The sequence below is a fragment of the Monodon monoceros genome, unplaced genomic scaffold (genome assembly GCF_005190385.1).
Source record: "Monodon monoceros isolate NGI ecotype Baffin Bay Population unplaced genomic scaffold, NGI_Narwhal_1 Super_Scaffold_5, whole genome shotgun sequence".
Classification (NCBI taxonomy): Eukaryota; Metazoa; Chordata; class Mammalia; order Artiodactyla; family Monodontidae; genus Monodon; species Monodon monoceros.
Genome location: NW_021703782.1, coordinates 91,922,760 through 91,942,196, shown reverse-complemented (window position 1 = coordinate 91,942,196; position 19,437 = coordinate 91,922,760). Strand labels below are relative to the sequence as shown.

General features: G+C 46.1%; 1 protein-coding gene across 3 annotated transcripts in view; it reads left to right on the top strand.

Moving 5' to 3' along the window:
- The first annotated feature begins 7,270 nt into the window (after positions 1-7,270).
- SUSD1 (sushi domain containing 1) overlaps positions 7,271-19,437 on the top strand; it is a 127,198-nt gene continuing 115,031 nt past the window's right edge. For 2 of the 3 annotated variants that reach the window (XM_029202760.1, XM_029202758.1), the window contains exons 1-2: positions 7,316-7,435; positions 18,506-18,619. In XM_029202760.1, the coding sequence (XP_029058593.1) occupies positions 7,330-7,435; positions 18,506-18,619 (220 nt within the window). In that variant the 5' untranslated portion in view covers positions 7,316-7,329. Of the gene's footprint in view, positions 7,436-18,505; positions 18,620-19,437 lie in introns of all 3 variants that reach the window. The other variant, XM_029202759.1, reaches the window with a different exon arrangement.

Here is a 19,437-nt window from a genome sequence, read left to right as displayed (position 1 = left end):
GGAGGAGGAGGAGGGGAGGAGGAGTGGGGAGGAGGAGGAGGGGGAGGAGAAGGGGGAGGAGGGGGAGGAGGAGGAGGGGGAGGGGGAGGGGGAGGAAGAGGAGGAGGAGGAGGAGGGTGAAACAGGAAGACATAGGGCACAAAAACCAGCAGTTAGTGAAGAAGGAGGGGGAGAGGAGGAGGAGGAGGAGGTTGAAACAGGAAGACACAGGGCACAAAAACCAGCAGTTAGTAAAGAAACCAGTAAAACTTGCAGCTAAGTCCATTGCAAAATAATTGAATAAACTATTTCTAATTTGAAGATTGCACTATTTACCAAGGTCGGTGATATGAGTCTTCACTGTTGGCTGGTATTTATCAAGCAAAGTCTAGCTCCATCAGCCTTCACAGCTGTTATGGGCTTCCTCAGCAATTGTGTCAGTCATGGTTAGAGGTGCCCCACTTCTCCTCAAGTCTGTGGGTGGCTGCAAGGGTCCTCAGGCTGATTCTAGGTCCGGAAGTGGGCTGTCAGCAGGCTTCCTTTTGGGGTTTGTGGGACAAACAGACCAACAGCTGAGGCTTCCTCAAGTGAGGCAGGTGACTGTGTGTGTGTGTGTGTGTGTGTGTGTTGTGTGTGTGTGAGAGAGAGGGAGAGAGAGAGAGAGAGAGAGAGAGGGAGAGAGAGGGAGAGAATTGGGTGACCGAGCCCCAGTCTCGCTTGGTGTTGCCCCTGCCTCCTGAGATCAGGAGGAGGATGGTGGAATACTATGGCAGCTGCTCCCTGAACTTCAATTGGAGTGCCTGAAGTTTGCTTCCAAATTCAAATCTTCCGCTCCTCCAGCTTCTGCTGGTGGGATCACAGGATGTCTGAGTCCCGTCAGAGTGCCCTTGCCAGTGCAAAATGAGGAGGGAGGGCCTGCTCTACTGAGCCATCCCTTCCCACCCACATTTGCTTTGCTTTTCTGAGAACACTGGTGTCCTGGATGGGTGACACGTCAGACAGCACAGCTTCTAGCACAGCCATGTACAGTAGCCAATAGTCTACTTGTAACCCACGCTCCACAAACTAACTCCAGGTAAGGTGTTTGGTTTGTGTGTGTGTGCCCTGGAGGAGGGAGGGGCGTGCTGAGGAAGGCAGAATAATCCTGCCGTTTCTCACATGGCAACAAACTGTCTGAGAGTCATTGAGCTTTTAAGAATGATAAGTCTGGGGCTTCCCTGGTGGTGCAATGGTTAAGAATCCTCCTGCCAATACAGGGGACATGGGTTCAAGCCCTGGTCAGGGAAGATCTCACATGCTGCAGAGCAACTAAGCCCATGTGCCACAACTACTGAAGCCCACGTGCCTAGAGCCCGTGCTCCACAACAAGAGAAGCCACCGCAATGAGAAGCCCGTGCACCGCAACGAAGAGTAGACCCCACTCGCCACAACTAGAGGAAGCCCACGCACAGCAACAAAGGCCCAACACAGCCAAAAATTTTTTAAAAAATGAAACAAACAAAAAAACCAACAGTGATGGTGGCTTTAAGAATGGTAAGTCAGGGGCTTCCCTGGTGGCGCAGTGGTTGAGAGTCCACCTGCCAATGCAGGGGACACGGGTTCGTGCCCCGGTCCAGGAAGATCCCACATGCCGCGGAGCGGCTGGGCCCGTGAGCCATGACCACTGAGCCTGCGTGTCCGGAGCCTGTGCTCCGCAACAGGAGAGGCCACAACAGTGAGAGGCCCGGGTGCCGCAAAAAAAAAAAAAAAAAAGAATGGTAAGTCGGGACTTCCCTGGCGGTCCAGTGGTTAAGACTTTGCCTTTCAATGCAGGGGGTGAGGGTTCGATCCCTGGTCAGGGAGCTAAGATCCCACATGCCTCGTGGCCAAAAAACCAAAACATAAAACAGAAACAATATTGTAACAAATTCAATAAAGACTTTAAAAATGGTCCACATCAAAAAAATCTTAAAAAAAAAAAAAAGAATGGTAAGTCTACCAGTACTTGACTTAGAGACAGTCATCAGCAGGGCATTTCTCCATAGAGACAGGTCCCTGTTATCAATGGGACAAATCTGCTTGAGAGGATGACTCCATTCTGGGAGGGTCAATGTGGCCCCTTTCAGGCGGCCTTGCGGTGTTCTCAGATGTCATGTCAGCTAGGGATAGATGTGTGTGACAAATGTGTGTGAGCGTGGAGTTACAGAGGGAGTGACTTTTATCTGTTTCAAACACTCTAATTTTCAACCAACATCATTCAAAGGCTTCAACATTTAAATCATTCCTGGTAATGCAAACTTCAAGCAATAAGTTCAACACCAGAGTATATCCAACTCATTAGAATTAGATATTCAAACCATTCCCGGATTACCCACAGATGAGCAATTTATTTACAATTTGCAAGCCCGCTAGTAGCATGCCCAAGCCAGCCTCTGGGAAAAGCAGTACGTCATTTCTGGTCAGGAGTGTGATGACCAAGCAAGGGACTTTTCCAGGAAAGTTCCAGGATATATGGTATCCAGCCTCCCTGTCCCTCTTCTCCTTCTGGCTTTATATTTTATCCAGATGATAACCCACCAGGCAAACCCCAAACTTTACATTGTAAGCAGACACACTGAAGAGCTGCCTGGGGGAAAACACTAGAGATACTAGGCCGGTGTTCATTTTGTATTTTCCTGCCCTCCTCCTGCCCACACCCGTGGCTGCCTCATAGCCCGTTCAGGGATCTCTAGGAATCCTATCCATTTATGTCTCAGGGGTTGGGGGATGGGGCTTTCCAAGGGACCTTTTCTATAATTCTGATTTCCCAGGATCCAAAATTGATATGGGGAGTCCTACATGTTAGTGCCTGCCTGGTAAAATAAAAATTGGTACCTACGTTTTTTTTCTCATTGATTTTTAAAATCATTTTAATCATGTTCAAATGTACAGTTCAGCGGCATACGTTCACCTTGATTTGCAACCATCAGCATGACCCACCCACAGAATTTTTTCATCTTGCAAAATTGAAACTCTCTACTCATTAAACATCAACTTCCCACTCCCCTCTCCCCCAAGCCCCTGGCAACCACCCTTCTACTCTCTGTCTCTATGAATTTGACTACTCGAAGTAACTCACATAAGTGGAAACTTACAGTACTTATCCTATTCTATTTTATTTTATTTTATTGGCCATGAGGCTTGTGGGATTTTGGTTCCCTGACCAGGGATAGAACCCAGGACCCTAGGCAGTGAGAGGGTGGAGTCCTAAACCCTGGACCGCCAGGGAATTTCCAGTACTTGTCCTTTTTTAACTGGCCTATTTCACTTAGCATAATGCCCTCAAGGTTCATCCACAATATAGCATGTGTCAGAATTTACTTCCTTTTTAAGGCTGAATAATATTCTATTGTATGGCTCTACCACATTTTGTTTATCCATTCATCCTTTGACGGACATTTGGGTTGTTTCCACCCTCTGGCTCTTGTGAATAATGCTGTTGTGAGCATGGGTGTTTTTTGTTGTCATTGAATGTTTTGATTGTGTAGCAAGATGCATTAAGATAGACTTCAATATTTCTTAACCTTCGACGATGGGAAACAGGAACAAATCGGGAAGCTCTCTGGATTATGTATACCTGCTTGATGTACTTTAAGATCACTTCCACGGATCAGTCAGTAATCTCAATATTTTAGGTAGGATTTAAATATTTTATCTAATCACATGAAGGCTCACTGATGAGTAAATTACTATAAAATAACTTTTTAAAAAGTTAGAAGTTATTTTTTATTTTATTTTATTTTTTTGCGGTACGCGGGCCTCTCACTGTTGTGGCCTCTCCCGTTGCGGAGCACAGGCTCCGGACGCGCAGGCACAGCGGCCATGGCTCACGGGCCCAGCCGCTCCGCGGCATGTGGGATCTTCCCAGACCGGGGCACGAACCCGTGTCCCCTGCATCGGCAGGTGGACTCTCAACCACTGCGCCACCAGGGAAGCCCTAGAAGTTATTTTTTTAAGTGTGGAAAATGATAGTTTTTCTGGAGAGCCAGGAAACTGGCATTTGGTGGCCCGAAGCCTGAAGAAGCAGACTGTAGTGAACAATATGTACACAGATGAGGAAAATAAAATACTTTGAACTGGTAAAAAGTGTACTATGCATTTTTTTCCCAACAATTCCTACATAGTGGCTCTGGAGTAAATCTGAAAATATTATAAAACCTGCACAGGGCCTTCCCTGGCAGTCCAGTGGTTAAGAGTCTGCGCTTCCACTGCAGGGTGTGCAGTTTCAGCCCCTGGTGGGGGAAACAAGGTCCCACATGCCACGAAGCGCGGCCAAGAAAACAAAACAAAACAAAACAAAAAACCCCTAAAAATATGAACATTGTGTTAATATGTACAAATAGTAACTTGAAGTGTGCATATAATTTAAAACAATTTTAAATTACATGTATTTTAGTTTTTTTTTTTTTAACCCCACCTCCCATCTCTTTTAGTGGACATTTTTGTGGAGGCCACGTGGCAAATCTAATCCAGTGCAGTTCTCAAAGCTATCTGCTCCACTGATGGCATTCTCTCCTGTTTGAAAGCACTTCTGCATACTTAATTGGGTGTGTGTATGTGTGTATTTACTGGGATTTGGGAAGCAGGGGAGAGAGATCTTTCAGGGTTTATGATGCCATCTTGAAACCAAAAGTCAATTTTTTCTTAGACTAAGTCATTAAAATCTTGATATCATGGAAAAAAAGAGCTCTCTCTAAATTCTCTTTTAGAAGATATTTGTGTATTCGTCGTGCTCTCTTAAAAGAAGAACACTTTTCTTAAGCTAAATATTTTCTCGGCAATGATCTCATTGCTCCAAATTTAACGCTGGTTCAATATTCTCTTTTAATTCTAGTGACAAATACTGATGAGGAGATAATTTTTTATTCTGTGGTTCCATGAACTCATCATTGGTAGGATGTAGTTGTTTTTTTTTTTTGCAAAAAAATATTTGTTTGAAAGCAAAAAATGAGCCAATAGAAAGAACTGATGAAAGTCACACAATCTAACGTAGAATATGAATATAATGTATTGTACTAACGTAAAATTTTCAAAATTTAAAAAACATGGTTCATGCTAACATACAATGAAAACTTATCTAAGATTTTATTTAACCAGTTCATGAGGGACTCAGCAAGATGTTGACTTCAAAGGAGAACTAGTAAGATAATAAGGTTTAAAGGAAAATGTGAAGAACATATATGTATATATATTACATATATTTCAGTTAGGAATGATGAAATGAATTTGCTAATAGATGCCAAACTGGGTAACTGATTTATATCATATAAGACAAAATCTAATTAGGTTTATCTTATTTTTTATCTGGCAGAAATCACCCATATCTCTACTGGAAAAATTAACTTGCATTGCTATGGACAAGAATCTGCAATTTTGCACTATCATCAACTTTCTGCAAGTTAACTTTACCCCTATAGAGTTATAAATAGCCTAGTCAATAGAAAGTCCATCAAAGGTGCACAACCTTCTAGAATCAATCTCCAGAAGGGCTACTACACAACACCCAGCACCCCACTGAAAAGACACCCAGTAATCTCTTTTGCCCATTTCCAAGTTTTGGATACTTTTCCCTGACATCACCAATTAAAAAAAAAAATATATATATATATATATATATACTTATACACATATATACACAAATGTATTTAAATTTATTTCTTTTTCAGGGGAGCATGGCAGAGAAGGAGAAGTATAGGTTGGCTTAAAAATGTCTTGAATGTATTTTTTGTTGAAACAGTGACATGATTTCAAAGTTCATGGAGAGCGGAGCTTAACAAAGAAACTGTCTAAATAATAGGAGATAGTTTGCACTACCTGCACTGTCCATCTCCTACTCCCCAAAGCAGGCTCTTATCTTTGCTGAGCAAAAAATAATTAGCAAGAAAGCCTGCTGCAAAAGGGCCTCGGAAGTGTATTTTTAACGACTTCTTTTTAAGGCTGCACAAGTTGAACCCTTATATGGGCGTGTTCATGGGTGGTTAGGGTTAGAGCGGGCTCAAGGCACAGAGAGAAAGCAAGTGAGGAGATGGGTGAAGGAGTGGAAGGCTCTGCTCTTGGGGAGCCCTACAGACATCTCGAGCTGAAAGCCTTCAACCTGGAACTTATTTTTTCTCCCCCTGCAGCCTCTCTACCCTAACTTGCCACAATTCCCTTTGTGTTTCTGTCTCAGTGACTCCTGCCACCATCAACCCAGTTGCCCAAACCAAAAGTTTCGGTGACATCTGTAATTTCTCTTTCCTTGTCCACCACAGTCCACTGGCCATAAAATCCAGTGGATTCCACCCAATACCACTCTCATTTGCCACTTCTCTCCACACTCATTGTCAGTGCCCTGCTCCTGGACGTGTCCTCTCTTGTCTGGAGCCCTGAAGCAGCTCCAGGCCGTCTCCCTGCCTCCTCAGACCCAATCCCAATCCCACAGAGCCGACCCTGGGAGCCTTTCCTGATGAGGTCGCGCTGCTGAAAACCCCGTGACAGCTTCTGAGCGACCTCCTTGACTTGCTTTATGAAGTCTTCTTTATTTCCGCAGCTCACTGCCGCACTCCAGCCGTCCGTTCCAATCTGAGGCGGTCCTGCTCGCCATCGCTAGAATACACTCTCTAGTCTGTCTCTTTGCCCACGCCTCTCACCGCTTAGACTCCTCTCCCGCGCCCTTCTCACTCTCAGGTCTTCGCTTACTTCTTCCTGAAGCCTCCCTGACGCCCCAAGCTGAGTGTCCTCGGAGCAGCAGGAAGTCCTGCCAGCTCTCTCGCCCCAGACGGTCTTGTCGCCTGGTCAAGCCTGTCGCCCCTGGGTGGCCTGGACTGGCGGCTTCTCGCCCTTGGAGCTCCAGCCACGTCGCCCGGCTCGCTTTCAGCTTCTGGAAGATTCCCGCTCCTTCTGCCCCTCACCCCTCTTCCTTTGCCACCCCGGGGGTGCCTCCCTGAGCTCCCGACCGCCTTGGATCCCGCGATCGTTCCACACGCTTAGAGCACGGGAGACAGTTTCCTTCTGGCACAATCCGGGACTCTACGTTCAGCTGTGTCACTAAGCCGGACCCGCAGCGTGTCCCCGGGCCCCCCGCGTACCCGGCGCGCAGCAGGGGGCACGGCCAGGTGAAGCCGCGAGTGGCTGAACGAGCGTCACTCCGGCGCGCGGGCCTGGCGGGGAGGAAGGGCCCGCGCACCGCCGCCGCCGCCGCTCCCCAGGACCCCGCAGAGCCCTCAGCTCCCTAGCTTGGCGCCGGAAGCGGCCCGCCCGGCCCCCTCCCCGGGGCGCCCGACGCCTTATCTCGGCGCCTTGGGGCCGCAGGAGGAGTCGCGGGCGCGCCGGGAGGGAGGCGGCGGCGGCGGCATGGCCCGGGGGCCCCGGGGCGCCGGCTTCCCGCCTGGGCGCCTGCTGCCGCTCCTGCCGCTGCTCAGCCTGGCCCTCGGCGTGCCCCGAGCGCCGGGCGCGGACGGTGAGTGCAGGCGGGGAGCAGGCGCGGCGCGGGGTGGGGGGGCGGCGGCCCGGACTATGCCGGGCGCGCCCCGGACGCTCCCCGCCCCTGGGCCGGGCTGGCGAGGGGCCTGGTAGCTGGGCGCAGGTGGGGGATCGGAGGGCGGGGCTCCGAGAAGCGGGAAGGCCTCCCAGGCGGCCTTCTCCGCCTCAGGCCCGGTCCTGGGCTGCGGGAAACAAATGCGCAGCGGCCCGGCCCGCGCCCCCGGGGGACCTGGCGCGAGTGGGGGCCGGGCGCGAGCGAGGGGAGAGGCTCTCTCCCCCTCAGGAGAGCCGCGCCCGGCGCGCGAGGGCGTGGAAGGGCGTTCCGCCTGCACTGTCACGCTTCCGGCCCGGCTGTGGCTTTTCCGCGACAAATTCTTGACCCGGAGCAGTTGTCTATCTACCTTTTAATTTTTTCCCTTTGATGAAGAACCAGATGCTAATACGGTGAGGAAGAAGTGTAAGGAAGTTTACGGGAATAAAGCAGTTATTAAGCCATTCATTCAACAGATGAATGGTCCTTGAATAGTTTCCCTGTGAAGGGTGCGAGGGCCTTGTGCTGGTCCTTACTGAGCTCATATTCTGCAGAAGACAGACAAGCAAATAAGCCATTTCTAGGCAGTTGGAGTAGTTTTTATTCCCCCTGCAGAACGCAGTGTTGAACGTGGTATGAGTTACGCAGAGGATTCAGACACGGAGGGGAGGTGGCATTTACTCAAATAACTGTAATAAAGGCAGAACGCCATCAGTGCTCTGAAGAGGTGGGTGGTCAGAGGAGGGAAAGACTACTTCTGACCAGGGGAATCTGGTGGCCTCATGGATGAGGTGACCTTTGAACTGGGCCAACAACGATTGGTAATATTTGGTTATGGGAAGAGGAGGAAAAGGCACCCCAACTCATAGCAGAGGGCACAGCAGCTCTCCACAAATACGTGTAGAATGAATGAATTCCAGGTGGAGGGGTCAAAGTGAGGAACCACACGAAGGCATGAAAGCATGGGGGCTGTGTTTCAGTTTGACTGGTTTGTAGGAGGTGTGTGGGAAATGGGGGGCAGAAAAGCAGATTGGATTTAACCAGAAGGCAGGGTGTTGTGGTTGGCAGACCAAGGCATTTAGTCTTGGTTGTTCCTGGGCAGTGAGTAGCCATTGGAAATCACTGCAGCTTTTAGTACAGGGAGTGATGTAAAAGCTGGTATAAGAAAAGCTTCCAGCTTCCTTCATAAAATGAAACACTCCTCCCGTAGTGGATGGCAAATTCTGTGTAAGGAGATATGAGGGGACTTTGTGGCTCAGACTCCTGTTCCCCTCAATTCTCTTTACCTTGGGACTTTTACCATCACTGGACGGTGTTTTTCTTGACCGCCAAACCTCTTGGAGTGGCCATTTTTATACATCAGATGCTCTGGTGGGCTTTCTAACTTCCTTCCCTAACTTGGTCTCCCACGGCAGTGTGCGTAAAAGTTTGCAGGTGCTTGGAGCCTATTTCAGAATCTTTGTGTTAAGACTGTAGCCTAGGAAACTGTCCACTGGGGTCCCATTGGCTTGCTGACCTGAGATGGTTGAACAAAGTAACTACCTAAGGCCATCCATCTGCAACAGCTTAACGGCTGTGGGGTGAATTTTGGGAAATGGAAGCCAGGGTTACCTGGATGAGCCCCCTCTCCTTATGCAGGCATTTTCCCATCATTTACAACTGTGTAGAAGCTGGTTTGATTAAGGGCAGGTTTCCTTGCAGTGGTCAATGTGGGAACTGACTGGATGCTTAGGACCATTGAGGAAGTTGTAATATCTGTTCTAGAAGTTCTGAGGCCGGAAGACTGGCCCCACAGTCATGACAGCGGGAGATGAGGACTGCATGTAGGTGATAAGGTAGAAAGGGAACTGGAAGGACTTAATGACAGATGTTAAGGTGCAAAGGAACAGAAAAGGGAAGTTGGAACACTAAGGGTTTAGGACTGGGTGACTTGGGTATATGGGTCTATGGGAGGAGAAAAAAAGATTTTGGAAGAAAGATGCCTAGTTGTTTTGGAGATCCTGAATTCGAGGTAATGCTAGGACTTTCGGAGAGATGAAACCAACAGGGAGTTGAGACTGTGGACAGTAAGTGTGTGCAAATGATGGAGACTCGATGGTCACTTGAAGCCTTGAGGTTGATAAGAGTAAGAGGACCAAGGACAGATTCTTGGAAAGACTAAGTTCAGATGGTAGATGCACATGGAGGAGAAAGAGCAGTGGCCACATAGATTGGAGGAAGACCGGGCTAGTAGAGCATCAAGGAAACCAGGGGAAGGGGAGCCAAGTGAGTGGAGACGGAGAACAAGGCTTTGGATTTGGTGACTCTGTCAGTGGAAGCCAGAGCTAGCAGAGCACTGAGAGTGAGAGCCAGATGCAGAGGGCTCAAGTGAGTGCAGGACTTTGGCTGCAGAGTAGATGTTCTTTAAAGAAGATAGAACATAGAAGGAAAGAGAAGTTAGCGTTCAGTTGGGCTGGCCAGGTCAGTGCAAGAAATTTTTTTGCTGGGGGAAGTGGTAAAGCAGACTCCGGCACAAATGAGGGGAATTATTGGGTAGAGGGAGAAACTGAAAATGGAAAAATAAAGGAGATATTTATTGGAGCAGGTCAAAAAGCAAAGCTGGTCTACAAGTGGGAAAGCTCGATAGGGAGAGGGGAGGGAAGGAGAAGAATGGAGAACAGCTCTTCCCTTCCCCCACAGCTAGCTACTTAGTGCTGTTCATTTTTCAAAAGCAGCCCAATTGTCCTCCCTCCTGGAGGCCCCTCTGTACTGTATTACATGGGCCACTACACACTTATATACGTACATATTTATAAGGTACCCTTGCTCTATACACTTACACCATATTGCAATGTAATTGTTTACTAGACTAAGAGCTCCTTGTGCGTAGGGACTGTGGCTTGTATTAGGAATCTGGTATGGAAATAAACGAAGACCACTCAAATGAGAAAAGGCTGTTTATTCAGAGCTTGCTCTAGCAAAAGAGTCAGCGATCGTCATTTACATTTGTCAGAGACTCACAGGCAGGCCGGGGAGTGTAAAAACTTTACAGTGGAACAGAAAGGAAGGTTTCAGGTATGCCCGGGTTGGTTGGAGGATGTTGCCATTGGGAAGCTGGAGATAGCTTCTCTCTGACAGTAGGCATCTCGTGTGATTGGTTAGGGGAGTGTATTTGGCTTTCTCTGATTGGTCCTAAGTTTGAAGCGTGGGCAAAAATTATGGAAGCTGTCCAATATTGATTAAATCCTGACCACTTGGGACTTATTGCTACAGAGTTTGTGGTTTGACTTCCTAGACCGATGGCTGCAGATTATGGGTCAGAGTTCTATTTTTATGTGTGGTCTGGGGTTGTCCATTTGTATATTCAGTCCCTCACGGTAACATTGCTGAATTACATTTAATTGTTATCCAACACGTTTCAGGGAGGAGAGAGTGGGGGAGCCAAAGTCAGGTGGCCTGAGTGTGAGGGAAGTGCGAAGTGGTAGTTGGTAGAGCAGGAGGGTGTTGGTGGTGGGCACGGTGCCAAGCGCCAGGGGAACAGAGAGGTTAGGAATGGGCCAGGAGGGCTGGAACCAGTCAGTCCTGTTTCTTAACCTTTTCCTGGCATTGCTCTGAGTCTGGGAGCGGCTGGGGTTTGGGAAGGCCAGAGGGTGTGCAGAGGGCGGGCAGAGGCCTTGAGAGGCTTGGGGAGCGGTGGTAGAGAGGGTTGGGGAAGTTGTTACTGTGTAAAGTACACCTGACTTCCTGAATCGTGCATTCCATAGGCTTGGTCTTCACTCCGTCATCATGAATCACAGCAGCGTATTCCCTGTTCAGAGCGAGGAAGAGGAGGAAAGAAGGGAAATGGAGCGGGTGCGTGGTTTTGGGAGTGACTTACAGTCGCTCAAAGTAATGTAGCAGGATTAGAGCCAATGAAGACGATCCCCGCCACGGCCTGTGTTCCCCCTCCAAGGACTTGGCCCTGAGCACATCCTCAGCTTCTGGTCAAATCCTAAAATGGGCTCCTAGGTCTCTGCAGCCAAAGGTGGCAAGAGGCCTATTGGCCTTAGCTCTGCAGAGGAGACAGGGGTGTTGAATTGCATGGATCTTAAAAAAAAAAAAGGTATTCAGCTTGCTCGAGAATGTGGGGCAGCCTGTTCATGTGTGACATTCAGGACATAAACCTAGGGTGTGGCTGCTTTGCTCAGAGCTCTAAAGCATTGACATTGGGGTGCTCGGCATGGGTTGGTTCCTAGTCTGGAGGCCAGGTGTGGGACCGCCTCTGCAAGTTGGTCTTGGTCAAACAGGAAAATGGTCAGAAGAGGGCAAAAGAGCAAAAGCAGCTGCGGGCTGATAACCGTTTTACACAAGGAAAGGTTCTGGGTTCCTGATGGGGAATGGCAGCCCTGGGTTGGGGAGGAGAAGGGGACTGGATGATGGTTCCCATTGCCCCACAAGGATTATACTGCTTGAAAGAGTAGAGTGCTCTCTGTCTTGGCAGATTTTTATTTTATTTTTTATTATTATTTAAAAAATATTTTATTTATTTATTTTCATTTTGGATGCATCGTGTCAATTGCGGCATGCGGGATCTTTTGTTGTGGTGCGCAGGCTCCTCCTTGCAGTGTGTGGGCTTCTCTCTAGTTGTGGTGAGCAGGCTCAGTAGTTGTGGCACAGGCTTGGTTGCCCCACAGCATGTGGGATCTTAGTTCCCTAACCAGGGGTGGAACCCACGTCCCCTGCATTGGAAGGCGGATTCTTTACCACTGGACCACCACGGAAGTCCTTTGGCGGATTTTTAAAGCACGGGCTATGTTTTTGTTTTTTTCTGTGAGGGATGTTGGAGAGGAGGTCTCTCAGGTTCCTTCTGTTTCTGGAATTTGATGCCGTCTCTTACAAGCAATGCAATTTTCCATAGTGTTGCAGAAGACTTGGGAATGCTTTCTCTTCCTGAGCTTTGCGCCCCTTTGCTTATTTCCTCAGGTCATTGGATCTGTTTCCACATGTCTCCATGAGTTTGAGAGACAGGGTCTCAGGAAGGCTGTGCAGTGGGCTTGTTTGGTCTGACCGTGAATGGCTGGGGATGAGATTAAGATTTGAATTCAAGCACTCTATTTGTGCTTTTAACACTTCCTTCTTCCCTTGACAGTGGACAAAATCTCTTCACTGTTTTGTCACAGTCCAGCTGCTGTTATTTCAAGAGTGCATGTAAGTTGTTGCTTGAGTATTGAAATACAGAGCGAGAGGAGCAGTCTCAGGCTGGCAGCCTCCACTCCATCCTGATGTCGAGGTTTACGTGGTGTGCGGGGGAGGGGAGGGAGGGGTGAGCAGGGCTGAAAGGGTGAGGAAGCTGAATTTCCAACTTCTGAGTCAGGTATTACCCAGAAGGCTGGGAGGATGTGGAGGAAGCAAGGAGTGATCATGGAAATGAAGGTATTATGGTTCCCAGAATATCAGCCCCATGAATAGTTGGGCATCTGTCCACACAGTGATGTTGCTTTGGGTTTTTGCATCAATGCAGCTCTCCATCAGTCTCTTCATTCGTATAACTGGGAGCTGGCTAGCTGTCAGTACCTTCATTTACTCATTAACAAAGAGCTGTTGAGTGGTTGTATTAATAATGTCTCACATTCTAATTGCTTTATGTGTATTAACTCATTTACTCTTTAATCCTCAAAACAACCATATGAGGTAGGTTTATTATCATCCTCATATTACAGATTTACAGGAAACAGAGGCACAGAGATTATCAAGGATTACCCAGCTAGCAAGTGGCCAAGCTAGGATTGTAGCCCAAGTGATCTCTCTCTCTCTCAACCCTGCTCTGAACCAGTGTGTCTCCTACCAGGCACTGCATCATGCATGACTTGTTTCTAACAACAATAACAATATCTATGGAAAGAGACATAGATATTCATGTAAATTAGCTCTTTGTCTAGTGCTTTGAGCTCATACAGCATTTATATTTCTCATTTAATCTTCGCAACACGATCTCCGTCTTACAGATTAAAACCAGAGCTCTGACAGTTTCATTTGCCTTCGATCACATAGTTAGGGAACAAGAGAGAAGACTCCAACCGAGGTCGAGACACCAAAACCTGTCTGGTCCTCTCATTGTTGGATGTGGATTTAGCTGGCTTAGTCACTACAGGGTAGAGAAGGGAAGTGAATCTAGGAGCAACCGTCAGCAACCCTCAGCTGGGGGACACAATAAGAGTAACAAAGAGTACTTGTCAGGCTTTTCCTCCTAGAGTTTTGGAGTCCGCACTCTCCTGTTTCTCTGCCAGTAATTCTAGGCATCCCTAGGGCAAGGGGAAGAGGGGGATCCCTCGCCCCTGTAGTAGTCCCCTCAGTTACTGTGTGGCAGCCACCTCTCTGCTCTCCTGAGCAGAATCTGCTGAAGACAGAAGTCAAGTCGTCCTTGACTTGGATGTGAAGCTGCTGCCTGACACAGTTCCACCCCCAGGTTATAAGGAAGGCACAGTGGTCTTGACACAGGCCTGGAGAATTCTTCTCCATTGGGTTATTCTCTCTGTCACGTTGGTCCCATAGCTATGCTGTGCCTCAGTCTAGACTTGGTGAAAGTTGTCTTCGGTATTACCTTTTCTTTCCCCAGGATTCTGACGTAAGTCCTTGAGATTGAGGGAGACTTTCAGTGTTGCTGGTAGTGTGGTGCATCTGGGATCTTCTTAGAAATGCAGGTTCCCAGGCCCGACTCACACCTACTGAATCAAACTCTCTGGGGATTCTGTTTTAACAAGCTCTCCAAGTAGGGTGATCAACTAACTGTCTTGGTTTGCACCGAACTGAGGGGTTTCCTGGGCAGGGGACTTTTAGTATTAAAACTGGGTTGAATTGGTTACTCTGTCTCCAGTGATTCTGTGTGTGTGTGTGTGTGTGTGTGTGTGTGAGAGAGAGAGAGACAACAGATGTTTATTGTTTTAAGTTGCTAAGTTTTGGAGTAATTCATTATGTAGCAGTAAAAAACTATAAACTAGAAAGGAATAAATATGTAATTAATGTATGCAAAATTTACAATTGTTGCAAAATTGCTTTGTAGACTAGTTGTATACATTTATGCTCTTCTCCAGTGATTCTTAACTGAGTTTTTGACCAATGGACACTATTGTGTGGTCAGAAGCAGCCCCCAACCCCACCCCAGCCCCTGCCTTTCCTTGTATTGAGGTTGTGCTTCCTACCCCCCTTTTTTTTCCCCCCAGAAGACAACTTTGTCCCTCAAGCAGTTAGAACTCAGAGGGCCTCCCTACTAGGCCCTGCAGACTGGGCTAATCATGGCTGAACAAGGAGCTTCAGCTGAGGTCCCTCTACCTCTGGAAACCACTTTCTCTTCTTCGGGTGGTCTGGGAAGACTTTGGTAGACTGGCACACATCTTGTCTTTTTCGCCAGTATGGGAAACAAACATTTATTGAGGGCTTCGCTGGTGGCGCAGTGGTTGAGAGTCCGCCTGCCGATGCGGGGGACGCAGGTTCGTGCCCCGGTCCGGGAGGATTCCGCGTGCCGCGGAGTGGCTGGGCCCGTGGGCCGTGGCCGCTGAGCCTGCGCGTCCGGAGTCTGTGCTCCACAACGGGGGAGGCTGCGGCGGTGAGAGGCCCGTGTACCGCAAAAAACAAAAACAAAACAAAACAAAAAAACATTTATTGAGCCAAACATGACAGGTACTGTCCTTGGGGCTACATTTATGCTAAATTATTCCTAATGGATCATTAAAACATGTACCCTAAGAATGAAGTGTCAGAACATTAGAGGGAAAGGACTTCAGGGGCCCTTGAATCCCTGCTACTCAAAATGTAGTCCACATGGCAGCTTGTTAGAAATGCAAAGTATAGGGTCTCACCCCAGACCAACTGAATCAGAGCCTGTGGTTTAACAAGATCAGAGCCTGTGGGTGGTACTACTTTGCTTCTTAATATTTCGTGTTTATTAGATTCTTTCAACAGTTACATGAAGTAATCATTTTCTATCTAATGTAAGTTTCTGGAACTGGATGGATATAAAAATGCTGCCATCTTTATAAAGATAAGTATTCCATATAGGAAAAAAATCAAACATCTTATCATTTTATTATTTCATTAGTATAGTGTTTGTGTCAATAGAAAAAAAGAATACAGATACATACATATATATGTATAACCGAATCACTTTGCTGTACACCTGAAACTAACATAATACTGTAAATCAACTATACTTCAAAAAAAAAAGTTTAGTGTATATATCTATTATTGTACTACCCACACACGCTGGGGTGAGTGGTCATCACTATATGGTTGACCACAGCTGGGTTTGTGGAGGTGACCCAGGACCCATTATTTAGAAGGTATTTCCAGGATTTTGGTTGCATGTGATTATGGATTGACAGTGTCCTTATGGTACTGTTTTAAAATGTTGTGTATTAAAATGTTAAAATGGTTAAATAAATTTACCCCATCTTGGTGGACATTTAGTACGGGGACTCATTCTCCCTTCAGCTCTGTCTGTTGCCCCTATAATCAGGAGCCTTCCTGGTCTGTTTTCTCCAGGTTGTAAAACTCCATCTTATGCCAGGGTGAGTTAGGGGATCTGAGCATCTAACTACTCCTCCATATTTTCAACTTGTTCCTTAACTCTCAGCCCCTACTCTTTATGCTTGCCTTCTGGGGTGCTAAGTGACTCCATTCCTGAGCCTTTCAAGTTGGCTTTTATTTACGTTTTAAATTTTATTTTAATTAATGTCCCCTCCCTCCCTCCCTCCCTCCCTCCCTCCCTCCCTCCCTTCTTTCCTTCCTTCCTTTCTTCCTTTCTTTGCTTCCTTCCTTCCTTGGCTTTTACTTCTTCCTCTCAGGTAGTTCCCATATGTCCATCTCTTTCATCTTCTGAAATATTGTCAACATCCTTGTCTGCTGTCATCTTCTCTCCCAGAGTTTATACCTTTCTGGTCCTTGATTTCATTTTTAAATTTTTGGTGAGGGTTGCAGGTGTATTAAATCTGCTGTGTTTAACTGGAAGTCTTTCATTTGTACTTTAAAAGAAATTGTTATGTATTTTTTGTTACAAGCTCTTTCTTATTCCTAATGTTGTATGTTTGTATATACCCTTGTTTTCCTTCACTGGTCTTGAGTTTTGACTACTGGTCTTTATGATACACTGACTTTGGCAAAAGTTTTTTGTTTTTCCAATGAATTTGAATATATTTTCTAATTCTTTAACATCTTTTTAATCTTTATTGAGTCCTAACCACCCCCCTCTTAAACCCCTATTTTGTTTTTTTCCTTTTTTTCAAGCTTCTTGTATTAAAATTTTAGTTTCCCCCATTCCCCCAGCCGCCTGCTTTTCTTTCTCTCTTTTAAAACATAAAAACATGTCAAACTCAAATTTTCTGGTGTAGATAAGCTTTTATGTCTGGTATTAAACATTTCAATGTTGATATCCTCTTTGCCCCAAGAATTATTTAGGAGAGTGTTCTGTAGTTTCCAAGTAGGTTTTCTTTTGGGAATGCAAGTCTTATGTTTTATTTTGTAGTTTTATTACATTATTACATGGTAGTCAGTATGACCTCTATAATTTCTACTTTTTTGAAACTTGTTGCATTTTTCTTTATGGTCTGGGATATAATAAATTTTGTAAATATCCTATGGTTAATTTAGTATTAGTGATAAGCATGGCTTGTCTCATTTTTGTGTTATATTTTGTTTTAAAAAAAATAAAGTGGGCTTCCCTGGTGGCACAGTGGTTGAGAGTCCGCCTGCCGATGCAGGGGACACGGGTTCGTGCCCCGGTCCAGGAAGATCCCACATGCCACGGAGCGGCTGGACCCGTGAGCCATGGCCACTGAGCCTGTGGGTCAGGAGCCTGTGCTCCGCAACGGGAGAGGCCACAACAGTGAGAGGCCTGCGTACAGCAAAAAAGCAACAACAAAAAAAACAAAACCAAGCGTGGTTAAGAGAATTTATATATATCCCTTTCTCAGTTGGTTTCATGCCTAAAGCAGCCTGAGACCTAAGTCTTTATTACTTGGGTGGTAATGGGGCCAAGACTAAGATGAAATTCCATGCTGATATGTTCTCCTTACTAGGCCACGCCTGATATTACAGACACTGGGAGTGCAACACAGTATCCCACATAGCCTCGGGTAGAAATTCGTGTTTGATCTTGGGCCATGTATCACCATCTGGTAGATTTGAATGTTTCAGGATTTTGGCCCCAAACATTTTTGCTGCTTATCTAAATAATTGGGATCTGGTCATCCTGCTGGGACCTGGCTGTTATCTCACTGACATTTTAAACACATTCACCACTGTTTCCTTATAAGGAAAATGGATAGGGCAATAGACGAGTTCTTCTTCCTTCCATTTGCTTTTTAAGTTGTAGGCAGTAGGACTGCAGTTTCCTTTATCCAGTTGGTCAGTAAAAATACACTGAATGTTTATACCATGCCATAATGATGTATGGGCAAATGACATAATCCCTGTCCTTGAGACGCTCGTTCATAATAGCAAGCTGGGAAGACAGAGGTGGAATAGAATATACTGACAAATTAATATGGTTGATATGGAAATGTAAAAGTGTTAGGGGCGCACAGAGGAAGATTTAATTTTCCTCAAGAATGGAGGAATACGGAAGACCTTAGGGAGAGTGTGATGATTAAACTGGGTCTTGAAATAGGAATAGGTGCTAGTTGGACAGAGAAGGAAAGATAGGCATTCTAGATGAAGGGAGCATCGTGACTATGGCATGACATAAGACAGTGGATAGCATGTATGTATGGGAAAGAGTAGCTGGCCTCTTGCCTGGAGAACACTGTGTGTATTTGGGTTTGGGAGCAGTGAGGCTGCAGGAGTTAGTCTGGGGTTAGATGGAAAAGAGCATTGATTGCCAGGTAGAGGGATTTGCACTTTACTCCATGGGCAATGGGTAGCTAAGAATGGAATAAGGTCTACCCTTCATAATTTTGGTATTCAAATTTTGGTTCTGCATTTTAACTGTTTATTACCCAAAATGTGACTCACCTAGAGTAGGTGATTGAAATGTTCTTTTCCTGATATATATAATTTATGATTCAGCTTTAGATGTCTGTGCCACTTGCCATGAACATGCTACCTGCTTGCAAAGAGGAGGGAAGAAGATGTGTATTTGCAAATACGGATTTGTGGGCAATGGGAGGACTCAATGTATTGGTAAGTTCTGAATCCTGGGTTAAGTTGAAAAGTTGAGTCAAGAAACAAGATTCTCTAGAGTTAAAGAGTTGATGTCCTTGGGGGGAAAACATTATTTTGTTCATGTGTTTTTATTACAAGAAGTTTTGTCAATTATAATAAGTGTTTTAGTGTTGGGATGTATCCTTTCTCTAGCGTTTCCAAGGAATTATCCCTCATGTTAGAGGTCATTGAACTTGAATCTCTGGAAACTCTCTGACCTAACACAGATTTGAAATCCGTTTTAACTCTTGAATTTAACTTAACAACTCGAGTGAGTATTGCATTTTTTAACTTCTCTAGTTGTTTTGATAGGAAACTATTCAGTACCATGGGGAAAAACAAAACACAGTTGCCAACTTTTTGGCTGATTAGTGAAATACTGTTGCTTTGAGTCTCATGTCTACCAGGATCCATCCTCCAAATTTTTTGTAGTTGTGACCCTTTAGGGTCTTGGATGACTTAAAGGAATACAGAAACCTTTAGGCTAGAAACATCTGGGATAATTTTTTGTCTCATAGCATTCACCATGCCATGAGAGTCAGACAATATCCAGGTTCAAGCCCCATTCAGAGACAGGGAGAGTTTCATAGTAACTTTGTAGTAGTGAATGTTAAGATAATCACAGTTTCCTCCCAGCAACCATGTTACCTGCAGTAAAAATATGGATAGTTTTCCCTTGTAGCTGTGGATTGACAGTATATATGGCCTTGTTGTGGTATCTTTGTTTTTGTTTTGTTTTGTTTTTCCTCCCTAAAGAAAAATGGCAATTAAGTCCTGAGTTTAAAAAGCCGTATTCT